We start from the raw sequence: 15079 nt of genomic DNA, 5'->3' as shown, positions 1-15079 counted from the left end.
CGCGATGGGTGCACGCGCCCATACGCGCGCACGACCTTCTTCTCGGTTTAGTTTTCAAGTCAGTTCTGCTAATCACCACCTGATGTCGCCCCGACTCTGAAAATGAAAGCCTCATTTGCTTTCAAAAGATTGTTGAGCAATAACTTGCTGGAAAAAAAGCATTAAGGCAAGAATGCAAATAGGTAACATGTTTTTATAGCCCGAAACATTTTATAGACAATAATTATCTTTCTTGTTTTTGTTTTAATAGATTCTCGTTTAAAAAAGTGCTTATTTTTTTCTTTTCTGCCAAGAAATGTATTGAACAGTAGCTAACATAGTAGGCAGGCATAGGTATGAGTAGTTTATTTATTTATTTATTTATTTATTTATTTATTTATTTATTTATTTATTTATTTATTTATTTAGAAGGCAAAGCGTCACAGCCAGGTGTGAGTTTATTGGCTTCAGCCAATCAGAACAAGTCACCCATTTCATAATTGATCAGATTAATCCTAGGTCATTTTGGGAAATATAAAAGGACACATTATAGATTATGCGATGTATGGTGTATAAACAAACAAATGGTCAAGATACTATTGTCTAAATATAGGCCTACTATTCTTAAAAAAAAATCTGGAGTAGGCTATTATCGCTGATCGGTGGGAGGGCTTATTGCTGTAGGAGCCTAGGTGGCGTGCAGAGCTTGAAGGCTCGACCATCCATCCACACACAGGCGCAGTCAGATGCAGACAAGGGGCCGCGCATCTCACAGAGGCACCTGATGCGCATCCTCTCCCTCCAGGATCTGGCTGACGGAAACTCACCCGAGATCTGCAGTTCTCTAGGAAAGAAGAGCTAAATCTTGGAGGAAAGAAAACTAAGGAAAACTATTCGGTTTTATCACTGGACTTTCAGAGATGGCACTGTCTCTTCAACGCAGCTGTTTGCTTTTGCTCTGTGTGGCAACAACAATCCACAACAGTCAAGCTGTTGTTCAGGTAAGTCGCCTGCCCTTTACATCAGTTTGTTTGACTAACAATTGGCTTGTCGGAGGTCTTGAATAACATGTGGAAAACAGGCATGCAGGCCCACTGGAGTGTCGCACTCTGCCAGACTGAAAAATATGGCCAAGCTGAATATGTTAGCATTCATTGGCCACAATGTAGCCAATGATTTGGAGTTAGTCACTGATGTGCCAAGTTAATAGCCAACGTTAGTACAGCAAATCAATCTCTCTCTCTCTCTCTCTCTCTCTCTCTCTCTCTCTCTCTCTCTCTCTCTCTCTCTCTCTCTCTCTCTCTCTCTCTCTCTCTCTCTCTCTCTCTCTTACAAACACACACACACACACACACACACACACACACACACATTGGATCATTTTTGGCAGACTCATTATACAGACGTAGGCTATTACCCTATGATTGTCTGATTGTAATAAGTTGCATGAAAAAGTTGTCAGTGTAAACTGTTAACTGTAAACTTTGATGTGCACAGCAGCCTGTACACTCAACACTGAAATGATAGGATACCTTTTTTTGGCATTTGAAGGGGGGGGGGGGGGGGGGGGTTTAATTGTAGCATCTGGATATGAGTCTCCTCTTGTCTTGTCAGCTGGTGGCATTTCCCCTGCCTGCGGCGTACAGAGGGAGCAGAGCACTTTTCTGACTGGACAGGTCTCAACTATGTGCACAATGAAAAATTTTCATTTCTCACATCTTGAACCTAGTTGTTATTGTACAAATCCGCCGTTAACGCCAGGGCAAGAATTTAAGGTATGCTGCTTCTGAGATCTTTTTTTCCAATGAGCATGTGATTAATCAACTTTTCTGAAGCGATTACAGGCTCTTTCTCTGAGGGACTTTTGTGATGGCTTATCAAGCCTCTGGGATCAAGTAACTGCTCGGAGGAGTCGGTACCCATGCTATTTTTGAATACAAGGCATGTCCATTCAGGATGTGTTCTCCATGAGCCTGTGTCTTCTACTGCCATGCTAAATATACAGAGGACCAGCATTTTGGACTTAGGTCCCTCTGACATCTGCCACACAGCTTTTGTCCAGCTGTCTGCCACTGGAGTTGGGGTAGTAAGTGAAGGGTTGTGGGTGGTGGGTGGTGGGAGTGGGGGACAGCAGAAAGAGAGAGAGGTGCATGGTGTCACCTCTCACATGTGAATGGCACGAGGTCCAGGGGGGGAGTGGTAGAAAGCAATGCAAAGGATAATTTGTGAAGTAAATCAGGGTGGGTGATGGTATAATGAAGGTATAGTAGAAATGCTGTCTTCTGGACTGGGAATGCTAACGTGTGGAGGAAAACTCCATGTACCCAGCAGTAAGCTGGATTTAACTTTGATGACATCAGACTTCACAGCTGCACTATGTATTTCATCTCCCATACTCCATCAGTTTATGACTGTTGAACTGAGGTCATTTTTGGTCCTATGCTCGTTTTCATGTTGGCAAATCGCTTCATTTAAAACGGTCTTGCCAAGAGACTTTTTTTTTTTTTTTTTAGCTGTTTGCTTATACTGCTCATGTTCACAGAACTGCATGGACAAGCACCAGGTGGCCGGGGTGCTCCGTCAGATGGAGAAGTTTCTGAAGGGCCAAGAGATGCGATTCACAGAAGGCATCCGTATCATGAAGTCCAAGCTGACGACTCTGCAGAACTCCGTGTCAAAGCTGCCACAAGCAGACCAATCAGCTGGTGAGTAATAACAGGATGACAGGTATGCACCACCATTACCATCATCATCATCATCATCATCAACCTCTCTTCTTCTTGTCAAAATATGATATCGCGAGCTTGGAATGTAAGCTTCTATGATGTGACATTTTTGATAAAAAATTAAGTTATTAACATGTTCATTATCTTTGAATGTTATTTTATGGCTGTGCTGTGTGCAGTTAAATACTGTATATAAAAGGATAGAAAGTACATGTCAGTTTTGCCAGATATATGTCAAATCTTTGATGTTCACTATCGCAGAACTGCACTCCACCCAGACGCTTCTAATTCCAAGGCCACAATAACTTGCAAAATGACTGATGCAACCAATTTGGAAAAAATCAGTGTGGCACTGATCTGATCAAGCCACAATAAATCTCAATGTTGACTGATATTATAACATCCTGTACTGTGCTGAACTTCATGATGGAACAGGTTCCTTACACATTCATGCGTATGACACGTTGATTTTTTATTTTTAGGTGGGTGGTGTTTAGTTCAGTGAATGACCGCAAAGTTGAAGTGATAGAAGATTCCAAAATATCAAATTTATAGCATGTTTCGAACATTCAGTTGTTTGATCTTGTTTTTTTGCTCAATGACAGCAGTATTTAGATTTGGAGAGCCAGAGGCGTCTGCTATTATGGGCTCATGTACTCATCCAACAGAGCAGGGACCTCTCAGTTACACAGTTCAGCACTTGACAGGCAACTTAGGAGGAAGTGGAAATGTGTCGTTTGGCAGCAGACACCGAGCCCAATGGACATTTGTTGGGATGGACCAGTGTAGTCCATCGCTCTGTGGACAGTTCTTGGCAGGAAGAGAAGAAGCTGATATCCTTCATCCACAGCAATAAAGACTCAACCAAATGAAATAGACAAGAGTGAAAATATTCCACCCACCTATTTAAATGGCCAGTATTTGCATGTGGCTAATTTGATCTAAATGATGCATTGTTCATTCTCAAAGAAGCGTTTTGTCCCATTACTGTGGAGTAATGGGACAAAACGCTTCTTTGAGAATGCAAATCAACAATTTAGCATAACCAATCAATGTAAATTCTATGAAAAAAAGCCCAGTAGTTTTTCTCTAATCCTGCTAACAGACAAACAGACAAACAGATAGACAGACAGAAAGACAGACACAGACAGACAGACAGACAGACACAGACAGACAGACAAACAGATAGACAGACAGAAAGACAGACACAGACAGACAGACAGACAGACAGACAGACAGACAGACAGACAGAGACAGACAGACAGACAGACAGACAGACAGAGACAGACAGACAGACAGACAGACAGACAGAGAGACAGACAGACAGACAGACAGACAGACAGACAGACAGAGAGACAAACAGACAGACACATACAGACAGACAGACAGACAGGCAGGCAGACAGAAAGACAGACACAGACAGACAGACAGACAGACAGACAGACAGACAGACAGACAGACAGAGACAGACAGACAGACAGACAGAGACAGTCAGTCAGACAGACAGACAGACAGACAGACAGACAGACAGACAGAGACAGACAGACAGACAGACAGACAGACAGTCAGACAGACAGACAGACAGACAGACAGACAGACAGACAGAGACAGACAGACAGACAGACAGACAGACAGACAGACAGAGACAGACAGAGCAGACAGACAGACAGACAGACAGACAGACAGACAGACAGAGAGACAGAGACAGACAGACAGACAGAGAGACAGACAGTCAGACAGACAGTGGAGGTATTGACATATTGCACATAATGACAAGTTGGCGTGTCCTATCAACCAGTTTATATTCACTAGAGGCAGGAAAGTTTTTTTTTTTTTTACATCTTAGTTGGCTACAGCGTCGGCTTCCCTCAAAGACAAACAACAAGAATGGAATTCCAAAGCATGCAATATGTCTTGGATTAGCCATAGCATAACATTGGCCTGCTCCGTGCGGGTCTCATTGTGCCTGATGAAAATGGCCAGCTCTCTGCTGGATTAAACGAGCCATTTGGGCTCGTCATTTCCCATGAAGGCTCCCCATCGCCCAGCGACACGTGCGTATCCCCAGGCACAGCATGCCAGAGGATGTAAGGAGGCTTACTCCACATGTGACCCACCTCTCCCTCCCTCTTCTCTGGCCCTACAGCTCCTACCGCCTGCCCCTCGCTGGAAGCCCCTGCCCATGGAAGGAAGTTGGGCTCCAAGTCTTTTGTGGGACACGAGGTCCATTTCACTTGTTCCCAGGGCTACCACCTCGTGGGCGCCGGGACGCGCGTTTGCCAGGACAATGGCAGCTGGAGTGGTGTCAGTGCCATCTGTAAAGGTAGCGCCCCCTACTGGGTTTGTCTCTAAGGCAGATGTTCAGACTAGGAGGCCAAATCTGATTTGTGAACTTTAATGACCTATTCATGATTCTATCCAGATTGGTTTTACGAGTCTGGACGCTCCAAGTCTGATTTGTGTCACTTTGTCCCAAACCACATATGGAGGTCTGGACACACAGATCCGACTTGAACACTTGCCCAAATCAGATTTGTGGCAGTGCCGACACTCTCCCAAATCAGATTTGGGAAACCAATCAAGATAATGATGATTAATGACTTTAGCAGCAAATCGGATTTGCCTGTAGTGTGAACATGGCCTAATTCAACTTCACGGTTTATAATATAGAGCAAAATGGAGCAATTAAAAACAGGCGATGATTGTTGGTCATTCAAGTTTTGCACAATTATTTACCAGCTAGGCTACAGTTGAAAAAGAACATGGCACAAACCAGAGGCATCACTACCATATGCAGGTAATGCAGTTTGCATTGGGGCACGTAACACGCACACGCACCCCCTCCTCTTTACCTCACTATATTCATAAAACTCTCCAGATCTGACTACAGTATACACATGGTCACAACGCTTTAACAGTCAGTGGTGGTAAGTACTAGTACTCAATGAGCCAGTGCATCTGCTCCATGGTGTCATATACACCATTCATTCACCACATCAACAATAACATAAAACATTTTTACATCGTGTTTTACGAGGTGCGCCGTCACCGAATAATGTTTTCATCTGTTATGCTGCTCCGACACCAGATTTGGTCATCGACGGCACGGCGCTCTGTTTTGCATCGTGATGGGCGGGGCCCCGGCGCTTGGCGTTGACTCGTTACGCCACCTGCCACAAACCCTCACTGTTAACTATAGACCCTTCTCACGGGGGCCATTTTGTGTCGAAAAGGCAGGGTAAATGAGGGTTTCCAACTTCCATGATTGAAATTTGAAAATTGAACCTCATTAGTGTGTTGCTTGCACCTGTGTTTACCCTGCCTTTTCGACACAAAATGGCCCCGTGAAAAAAGGGTCTATTGTGTGAGAGGATGGACTTGTTGTTGTTGGATTAGTATCATTTGAATGAGAGGAATGCAGTCTCACTTCAGTTGTGTTTCTATCATGGGATTAAGAAGTGTTAACCCCAACACACGCACGCGCATGCACACACACACACACACACACACACACACACACACAGGCACGCGCGCGCGGGCACACACACACACTTATCCACTCAGCTTGTCTCCATTGCCGCCTGGCTATGAATCGGTGGAATGCCTTGGGGCCAGGAGGACTGGAGCGTTATTCAGCCTGATGAGGGGAAAATCCACACAGCCTTCAGGGTGACCTTGGCTCAGCAGCGCCCTGAATGCCAGGCTGAAAGAGACAGCGGCCCATGACATGAGCCCAGAGGGGCTCCTCGCACAAACGGATAAGGAGACGGGCAAAGAAAAGGTCCATTCTTTTAGGGTGGCTGGAGCTCCGAGCCACACTGAATGAAGCCCTCGTTAAAATGGCATTAAATGTCTCGGAACACAGAAAAACACCTGTACTGCATTCCACTGTGTGGGGTGCCTTCCCCTCCGTCTCTCTGCTGCTCACGAACAGAGGTGCTCGGGCTACCGTAAGATCATCTCCCCCCTCGCTCATGTTTCACCCTGGTTCTTTGACAGAGGTCCCACCGCTGGACGGGGTCGGTCCACACACGTTATTATACCGAGAGGCCGCGGTCCGATAGCGCGCATGTATGCCAAGCACGCTATTGATAGCTCCTTCAGCCTGCACCGCTGGCACTCGGCCAGAAATTCCAACCCTCAGTTCAAAATGTGCCTACGTTTGTTGATGTTCCCCCGGGTAAAAAAAAAAAAAAAAAAACGCCACGGAAAGGCTCGACCCCTGCACAGTATTATCTCTGTGCGTGTTTTTAAGCCAAAAGGTCTAAATTTAGTCTTGCTTAAAAAGCACTATTGATAGAGTGTGAAAAACTTTGATGTCAAATCGAGTTTAAAAATATCCAGGAGAGTGAAGTGGGCCTTTACATTTTATACTCCTACGGCGGCCCCCCGGGGGAAGCCAAATAAACAGCAGTGGTGTTGGTGGTCATGCAGTATACAGTGGTCTCAGACCTGAAGCTCAGGCTTGAAGGTTCTTCTTCATGACTTCCTGCACTTCTGCCGAGCTCGAGAGCTGGCTACACAAACAGTGGTGACAAGGCATGTTCTTGTCCTATTTGTCCATTTGCCCCCTAAATTCAGCAGACAGAACAGGTTTAAACAGTCAAAGGATCCTCTCCCAAATCAGTTTTACCGTCTTGCTTTCTGTTGTTGGTCAACAACAGTTTGCAATAGTTCAGTCAGGACAACTTTTAGTCAAAAACACAAGACCACTTAGATCAATTTAAAGCTTTTATTTGAATAAGTTATATTTGGCGCTATGGCTCTGTTCTGGAGAGCAGCAGCAGCAGATTCTGGGAGCTCCTTGCCCCCTCCATGAGCAACATGGAATAGCCTTAAGGCAAGGAGAGCAACAAAAGAACCCTAGGTACAGAACAGAGCAAGCAACAATGACAACAGAAAGGACATTGTTTAAGTCAGACACAGCATGAAAGGGGGAGCTGGGGAGGAGGTGGGTTGCAAACAGAGGGAGATGGGTTGCAGAGGAAGCAGCCATGTTAGGCAGGCAGACGTGAACTACCGCAATGCTCGATTTCTGCATTTCCATGTAATGAGTAGGTTTCGTGCAGTCCATAATTACATCACATCTTACTTTACAGCCACTATTTGACCACAATTAATGGGAACATATTCAAGGTTTAAATGGTGCAGAACGAGGAAATGTTTAAAAAGTTAAAACATTTGCAGATGAATGAATGGATCTGAGAGGTCTCCAATCTGTTCTCCCATGTGGCAAATATTTTTATACCCGGCTCATTTTGCCCCCATACCGCTCTCTCACAATCAAAGACATTTACAGTAATACCAATGAATTTGCACATGTTGAGGGCGGAGGCCATAAAGTCGTAAGAGTGAGGTTAGTGTGGGAACTTGAGTCGGATCACTATAAACCAGAGCCATTTGAAAAGGAAAGGATGGCGATCAAGGTGTTGACAGCAAACCACTTTGCGGTCGTTTATTATGCTAATGGAAAAAACAGCGTTCACACAGTGATCTCCCAATAAAGATGTTTGTATGGTTCTATTCTCTTTCCTCCCGTGTTGGGGGGAAGCTACTTTGAAAGCATAGCTTAGGAAGCTACCAACTATACTTCACCATGGAAGTAGTTGAAACTACAGCAAAGCTACCCTGGGAGAAATGTAGTTTAGGAAACTACAAGCTATGCAGAAAAAGTAGTTCAAACTACTTATTTAAAAAAAAACATTAAATTGACAATGTACACGTGTGATATATGAAATACAATAGAATAGCCTACAAAAAGGCACAATGCCAGCAATATATATATATATATATATTGCTGGCATTGTGCCTTTTTGTAGGCTATTCTATATATAGAATTATTCTCTCTCTCTATATATATATATATATATATATATAAACACACACACACACACACACACACACACACATACACACACACACACACACACACACACACACACACACACACACACACACACACACACACACACACACACACACACACACACACACACACACACACACACACAATAAACATGTACATTCAATCTTCAGTTTCTCCATGGCAACATTCATTATTTAGAAAACTTCTTAGCTGGGACATTTCTGTATTCAATCACTCTCAGTCTCCACAAAAATGAAAACACCAGAGCACTCTTAACTTCTTAAGTCTGCACTTTGGGACAACAGACAGGCTGACGTTTTGGCGCTAAGCTTTCCTCACAGCTTTGATGAGATTTCGAATTGTTCTGGCGAAGAAATTCTACATTCTCAGTCTAGAGTCGAGCACCTGGTCCTCTTTATTCTTCAGGCTTGGCAGAAGCACACTGGGTTCATCATATTATTATTAGATGTTCAACATTCACGATTCCTTTTGCAGGACTTTATAGAGAGCCACAGTGGAACGTCACTTCCTGCTTCAGCACTGTCCCAGAGATTTCCATCCACCATTTATTTTTCCCATAGACATTTCGTAAAATGCTTATAAAAATAGTTGTACTTGTTCAAACCAAACGGTTCAGATATATTTAGAAACAGGGGAGACCACATAACATTTCACTCGGACCAAAACGTTAAAAAAAAACGGATTTAAAGAAAATATTATTAAAATTTTCGATGTAGTTTTTGTTTTGGTCTGAGTGAAATGTTCTATGGTCTCTCCTGATTCTAATATAGCTGAACCTTTTGGTTTGATCAAGTAGGGGGATCATTTATTTTCACTATAATTCCATAATTACAGTGCTGAAGCAGGAAGTAGGCGGTCACTTCAGCAGCTGGCCGGTAAAGAGTAAAGTCATTAATGGCCAAAGTAGCATCAACACTGTCTGAGAAAGGCAGGACTATCATTTTCGATTGCATCTTTTGACCAACATGTCTCATTACAGAATGATTACAGAGAGGGGTTGAGTTTTGGAGTTTTGGAGAGGGAAATGATGGGAAAAGGGACACAGATTGAAAATGGACTTAATGCTTCAAGTTCTCAACCAGTAGACCACAGTTGCAATGTGAACTCTCTCCCATTACCCACAGACGTGAGTGAGTGTGCCAGTAACCCGTGCCAAAATGGAGGTACCTGTGTGGAAGGCGTTAACCAGTACAAATGCACCTGCCCCCAGAACTGGAGCGGCTCTCACTGCCAGCACCAAACCCAGACAGGTCAGTAGTACCACAGAAGAAGACTAGAAGGTGATGCATTTGTTACTGATTGGAAGTGAAGGGGGGACTACATTGGGGGACAACGTGTTCACGTTTGCCTTGTGGTCATTGTTAAGTTTGCAGCTGTGTGTGTGTTGTTGCACATGTGGTCATCATTAGGTTATCACAAGTGGAAGGCTAAACTCTTATCGTTGACATTTTGCTCTACAGCGCCACCTGAGTGGAGTGTCATGAATGACCCCGCCTTCAGCCGCCGGCCCCGCTGTGCCAAAGTGGACCGAGCCCAACACTGTAGCTGCGACGCGGGCTTTCACATGAGCGGCACCTCCGATAACAGCATCTGCCAGGGTGAGCCATAGAAGGTTGTTGATGTTGTTGTTGTTGTTGTTTGTTTGTTTGTTTGTTTGTTTGTTTTTGTTTTTAATCTGTAAAAAAACAAAAACAAACAAAAAACGACTTGTTACCCAAAACACCAGTCCCTGTCACAGCATGTCATCAGGGCAGGTACCTGCTGTTATGGGGAACCCCTTGCTCACGACACCCACCTGCTGCTGTAAAATGTGGGCCTAAATACATGAATCTCTCCCTCGTCTAGAATCACAAGATCCGAGGTTTCGAATTAGGCTAATCTGTGAAGAAATCGGTCACAAATAAATTAATCCTCTCAAGAACTCACAAGCTAATTAGTATCTATTTAGGTCATAGCTGAGTTGTTTTTCAGATGTCATTTTGTTCAGTAACATTTTGACACCACAAACTGTTCCAAAGATGTCCATGCAAAGATGCACACCTTTTGGAATGTCAATTAAACTGCAAAGAAAACCAGATAGAGACACGTGTCTCCATTGTTTCCTATATCCTACACCTTTCCTCACTCCCTTGTCCTGTTTTATGCATATTTATCCACCACGTGCGGTCATGTGCGTGTGTGTAAGGTACACACGTGGACATGTGCTACGTGTCTCTCTCTCTCCCCTTGACAGATGTGAACGAGTGTGAAGTTTACCGGCTGGACCAAGGAGGGAAGCTGTGTGTCCATGAGTGTGTGAACGTCCCGGGCTCCTACCACTGCTCCTGCCCCAGCGGCTACAAGCTCCTCCCAGATGGGCGGAGCTGCGAGGGTGAGTGGCAGGCAGGGGAGCTATGGGGGGACAAAGGCTCATTCACAGGGCGCTGGCTGCAGATCAGGCCGGGGGTCTGTTCGCTCCAGAGAGAGGAATACCTACGCTTTACTCTGCACCGTCCGTTAGCTCAGTGGTTCTCAAAGTGGGGTCCGGGGACCTCCAGGAGTGCTTGAGGGGGTTCCAGGGGGGCCCCAGCAAAAAGGGAGGTTCATTTATTTTCAATATAAGTAACACAATGACAGAATGTATGATTGTTTTGGTTATGGGTTTCATACACTTTCTCTAATGGGGGGGACCCTGGGACAAAATCCTATCAAATGGGGGTCCGTGGTCTAATTTGGGCAGTTTAGGGGTCGTTTGACGTGAAACGTTTGAGAACCACTGCATTAGAGGTCACCACATCATGGCTTGGTGCTATGGAGCCCTGAGTTCCTGCAGAGGTGTCTGTAGTGTCAGACCCATGCAGGCATCTCTCCTGCTTTCATCTGCACCCCTGAACTAGCTTACAATGCTTGCCAGTGGAACGAATGAGCTCACCCTTTCCCATGCAGAAGACATCTCTAGGCCATGAGGCGTTTGGGGGAGACTCAACTCAAGAACCAAATAAACAATCACAGCATAGCACACACACACACACACACACACACACACACACACACACACACCCACACACACACACACACACACCCCCACCCCCAGCTGTGGTAACCAGGAAGCAGGGAGACAGACAGCCAGGCGGGTAAAAAACAACAAAAGAAAACTGTCTTCTCTCCATCCTTACATGCCTTCACTGTTTTGTCTTCCAGATGTGGACGAATGTTTGAGCCAGCAGCACAACTGCAGTCGAGGGACAACTTGTATCAACACCGGGGGAGGCTTCCAGTGTGTCAACCCGGAGTGCCCCCGTTCCCACGGCAACATCAGCTACGTCAAGACGTCTCCCTTGTGAGTGGATCTATCGCACTTTGTCCCGTTGGGCTTCATCTCTCTGTCCAAATAAATCAGCGTCATATCGTCATTGTCATCAGTAGACACAACACAACTATGAAGGTGGCACACAGCATAAGGTCTGGATAGATACAGTAGGTGGGGGGACATTGGAGAGATGCCCTTGAGCAAGGCACTAAGCTAAAGCCCCAACTTCTCCAGTGGAGCAACTTAATGGCTAATAATACAACTGTGCGTAACTGTTAGTGAAGCAAAGTGTTCCTGACTACGAGCACGCCTGCTCCACAGAACCTCCCTGGATGATGTTTTTCTCTTTTAAAACTGGACCTTCTACAGTCCTTGTGTGTCCCCGGCAAACGATCAGAGAGACGTTACTAACTTCCAAGCACTCTTGGCCTCATTCTGACAGTACACTTGCCAGTCGTCGGCAAACCGCCTCGTTTAAGGCCATGAAATGTAGCCCTGGCTGCCCCTACTGAACCATCAATGTGGTAAAACACGGCCGCGGCTGCCAGCAGAGTGGATGAACGAAAACTTGAAAGAGGGAGTCGAGCAGGGAATTGAGTAAGACTGTGTGGGTGCGTTCCAATCGCCACGACGTTCCATATTACTTAATATGGCTGAACACCCTGTGCAGTCCACTTCGCTGGGAACTACTAGCCGATTGGAACGCCTGTGAGAGACAGTGTTGGGCAAGTTACTTTCAAAATGTAATATGCTACATATTAGTAGTTACTTTCATTTGAAAGTAATACGTTACTTTACAATATTACTGTCTGTGTACAGTAACTTGTTACTGATTAGCATTACTCTCACCAAAATAACAGCAGTAGCAGAATGACATTGCCGCCCCAGAACCATCCCGAAAAATAATTTCAACCCTCTTGAAGTCAGTGTAAACCATCCAAAATTCGAAATGTTATCCTTTTCCTTTATTATTGTCATCTATAGTGCATAAAAACACAATTTGATTAGAAAATGATTGTGTCTTTATTTAAATGTGCTTTGATCAAATAAAATAAAAAAGAACTTGTGTTAGTAACTGGTATATTATTACTGAAATCCTATTGGTAATAAGCTATATTATTGCGTTATTGCTAAAAGTAATATATTACATAATATTAATTAGTAATTAGTAATATGTTACTTTTGTAATGGGTTACCCACAACACTGGTGAGAGGGGGAAGCTAGATATTGAGCTGCAGGGTCTGAGAGTACACCGGAGATGGAGGGCAAGTTCACAGCATGTTGGCAGAGCATGCTGTGAACCGCTGCGTGTGCAAGTCACAAGGAAAGAATTATGACTACTTTAGCTCTGTATTCATGTAACCCCCTGGTGGTTATATCTCTAAAATTATAAAAGCACTAGAATTAATTAGAATTAGAATTAGAAATCCCCACTCCCCAGAGGTAAAATATCCCCAATTAAAAATGTGTACATTACAGTTGCTGCAACATTAGCCTGTGTCAATCTAAAATATAACTGGTCGTGTCACTTTAAGAAAGTGAAAACAGATTATAGTTTGTTTACAACGTACGAGTCATAATCTATCTAATTAAGGGTTAGTTAATGCTTATTAAGCTTATTAAGACAGCTTATTAAGCGTATTAAGCATTAACTAGAAGACTAGTTAATTAGCAAATGTTACCACTTTGTTCCGCATTCCATCTCTCATGTTTGCTGTTTTTCTGTCCCCGCAGTCAATGTGAGAGGAACCCCTGCCCCATGGACAGCCGCTCCTGCCACCTGGCCCCGAAGACCGTGTCCTTCCACTACCTGTCCCTGTCCTCCAACCTGCAGACTCCCGCCACGCTCTTCCGCATGGCCACCGCCTCCGCCCCCGGGCGCACCGGGCCGGACAGCCTGCGCTTCGGCATCGTCGGGGGCAGCTCGCGGGGCATGTTCATCATGCAGCGCTCGGACAGACAGACCGGCGAGCTCATACTGGTGCAGCAGCTGCGCGGGCCCCAGGACATCAGCGTCGACGTGGACATGTCCGAGTATGCCGAGCGCACCTTCCAGGCCAAGCACGTGGCCAAGGTTCACGTTCTGGTCTCGCCTTATAACTTCTGAGCACACACTCTCCCGAACGGAGGAAGACTTGAGACAGAATGAGGAAGAGTGTATAACGGGCACTGAGTTTAACGATACTGTAAAATCTTCCCCCTGTCACAAAATAATACATTCGTCTGGGTTAGCCAATCGCTGGCCTGCGTCTCTCCAATGGCCAAACAGGCTTTGAAATCTGAGTGAGGGAGGCGCCAATCTCTGACAGTTATATTATGAATATAACAAGATATGGCGATAAAGCGAGAGCGGTGCTGATGATGTGAGTTTGATTGAGTGATTGAATGTGTGAATAAGATTTACGAGCCAAATTGAAAGCAAAACGACGAGTTGGGATTAATACCATTTTTGTTTTTGTTGTCGCTTGTATGTCTGTTTTTTTTTAGTCCCAGCTTAGATTCTCTGTGTAGCTCAGGAATGGGCCCTGAGGCTGATGCACTGCCCCCTAGCTTTACCGATGAGTCATGAATCTATAAGACATTAGTGTGTCTGTGGCTCTAATTTATTGGAAGTATTTGTGGCTGGTTTTTACATTGTAATATGTGCAGTGTGTTTATCTTCCTTCCTATACTGTATATTTGTTTTTGTTTTTTTTACCGGCTTGCTTTGTTAACGGAACCATTTATCATACCAGCTAAGGGAGGGTTTTGTTACAGTAGATGCAGTACCGCACCTGGGCATTTTTCTTCTATTACTCATAATTCTGTATGTTATCAATAATCATTATACTCTAATCAAAGATGATTTGGCAAGCAAGCCAATGCACTAAACAATATACCCGGTACGTATTTTAATTAGTCTCTGTATAACTGCTTTTCCTCAAGTGAAATAAAGTCAGTCCAACATTTCAGTGTTTGTTAAGAACTGTCTTACTTAACTTAGTTTATGTTAAACAGGGTGCTATCAAATATCCTTGTGATAATAGTTGTTTTCATTCTACATTCTACGCCCATTACGAATGCATTTTAATGAGTGAACGGCAAACCAATGGCTCCCATATGAATTTATACTCAAACACTGACTGCAGCGCATTCAGATGAGTGTTGAAAGGGAGGAGAGGAAGAGGAGAGGACGTTTTTTTATGTTTTAGATATAC

General features: G+C 44.4%; 1 protein-coding gene across 1 annotated transcript; it reads left to right on the top strand.

The window, feature by feature from the left end:
• Positions 1-899: 899 nt before the first annotated feature.
• On the top strand, positions 900-14758 carry fbln7 (fibulin 7; the record flags this gene model as incomplete). The annotated part of the gene is made up of 8 exons (XM_083658448.1): positions 900-980; positions 2522-2684; positions 4852-5028; positions 9717-9842; positions 10053-10190; positions 10826-10963; positions 11773-11911; positions 13617-14758. 8 exons carry the CDS (start codon positions 900-902, stop codon positions 13987-13989), a joined length of 1335 nt encoding a protein of 444 aa, XP_083514574.1. The 3' UTR covers positions 13990-14758.
• Positions 14759-15079: the final 321 nt, after the last annotated feature.

Source organism: Poromitra crassiceps (genome assembly GCF_964638095.1).
Source record: "Poromitra crassiceps genome assembly, chromosome: 22".
In the NCBI taxonomy this organism is placed as follows: Eukaryota; Metazoa; Chordata; class Actinopteri; order Beryciformes; family Melamphaidae; genus Poromitra; species Poromitra crassiceps.
The sequence above is the reverse complement of the archived record's forward strand: the minus strand, read 5'-3'. Positions and strand labels throughout refer to the sequence as shown.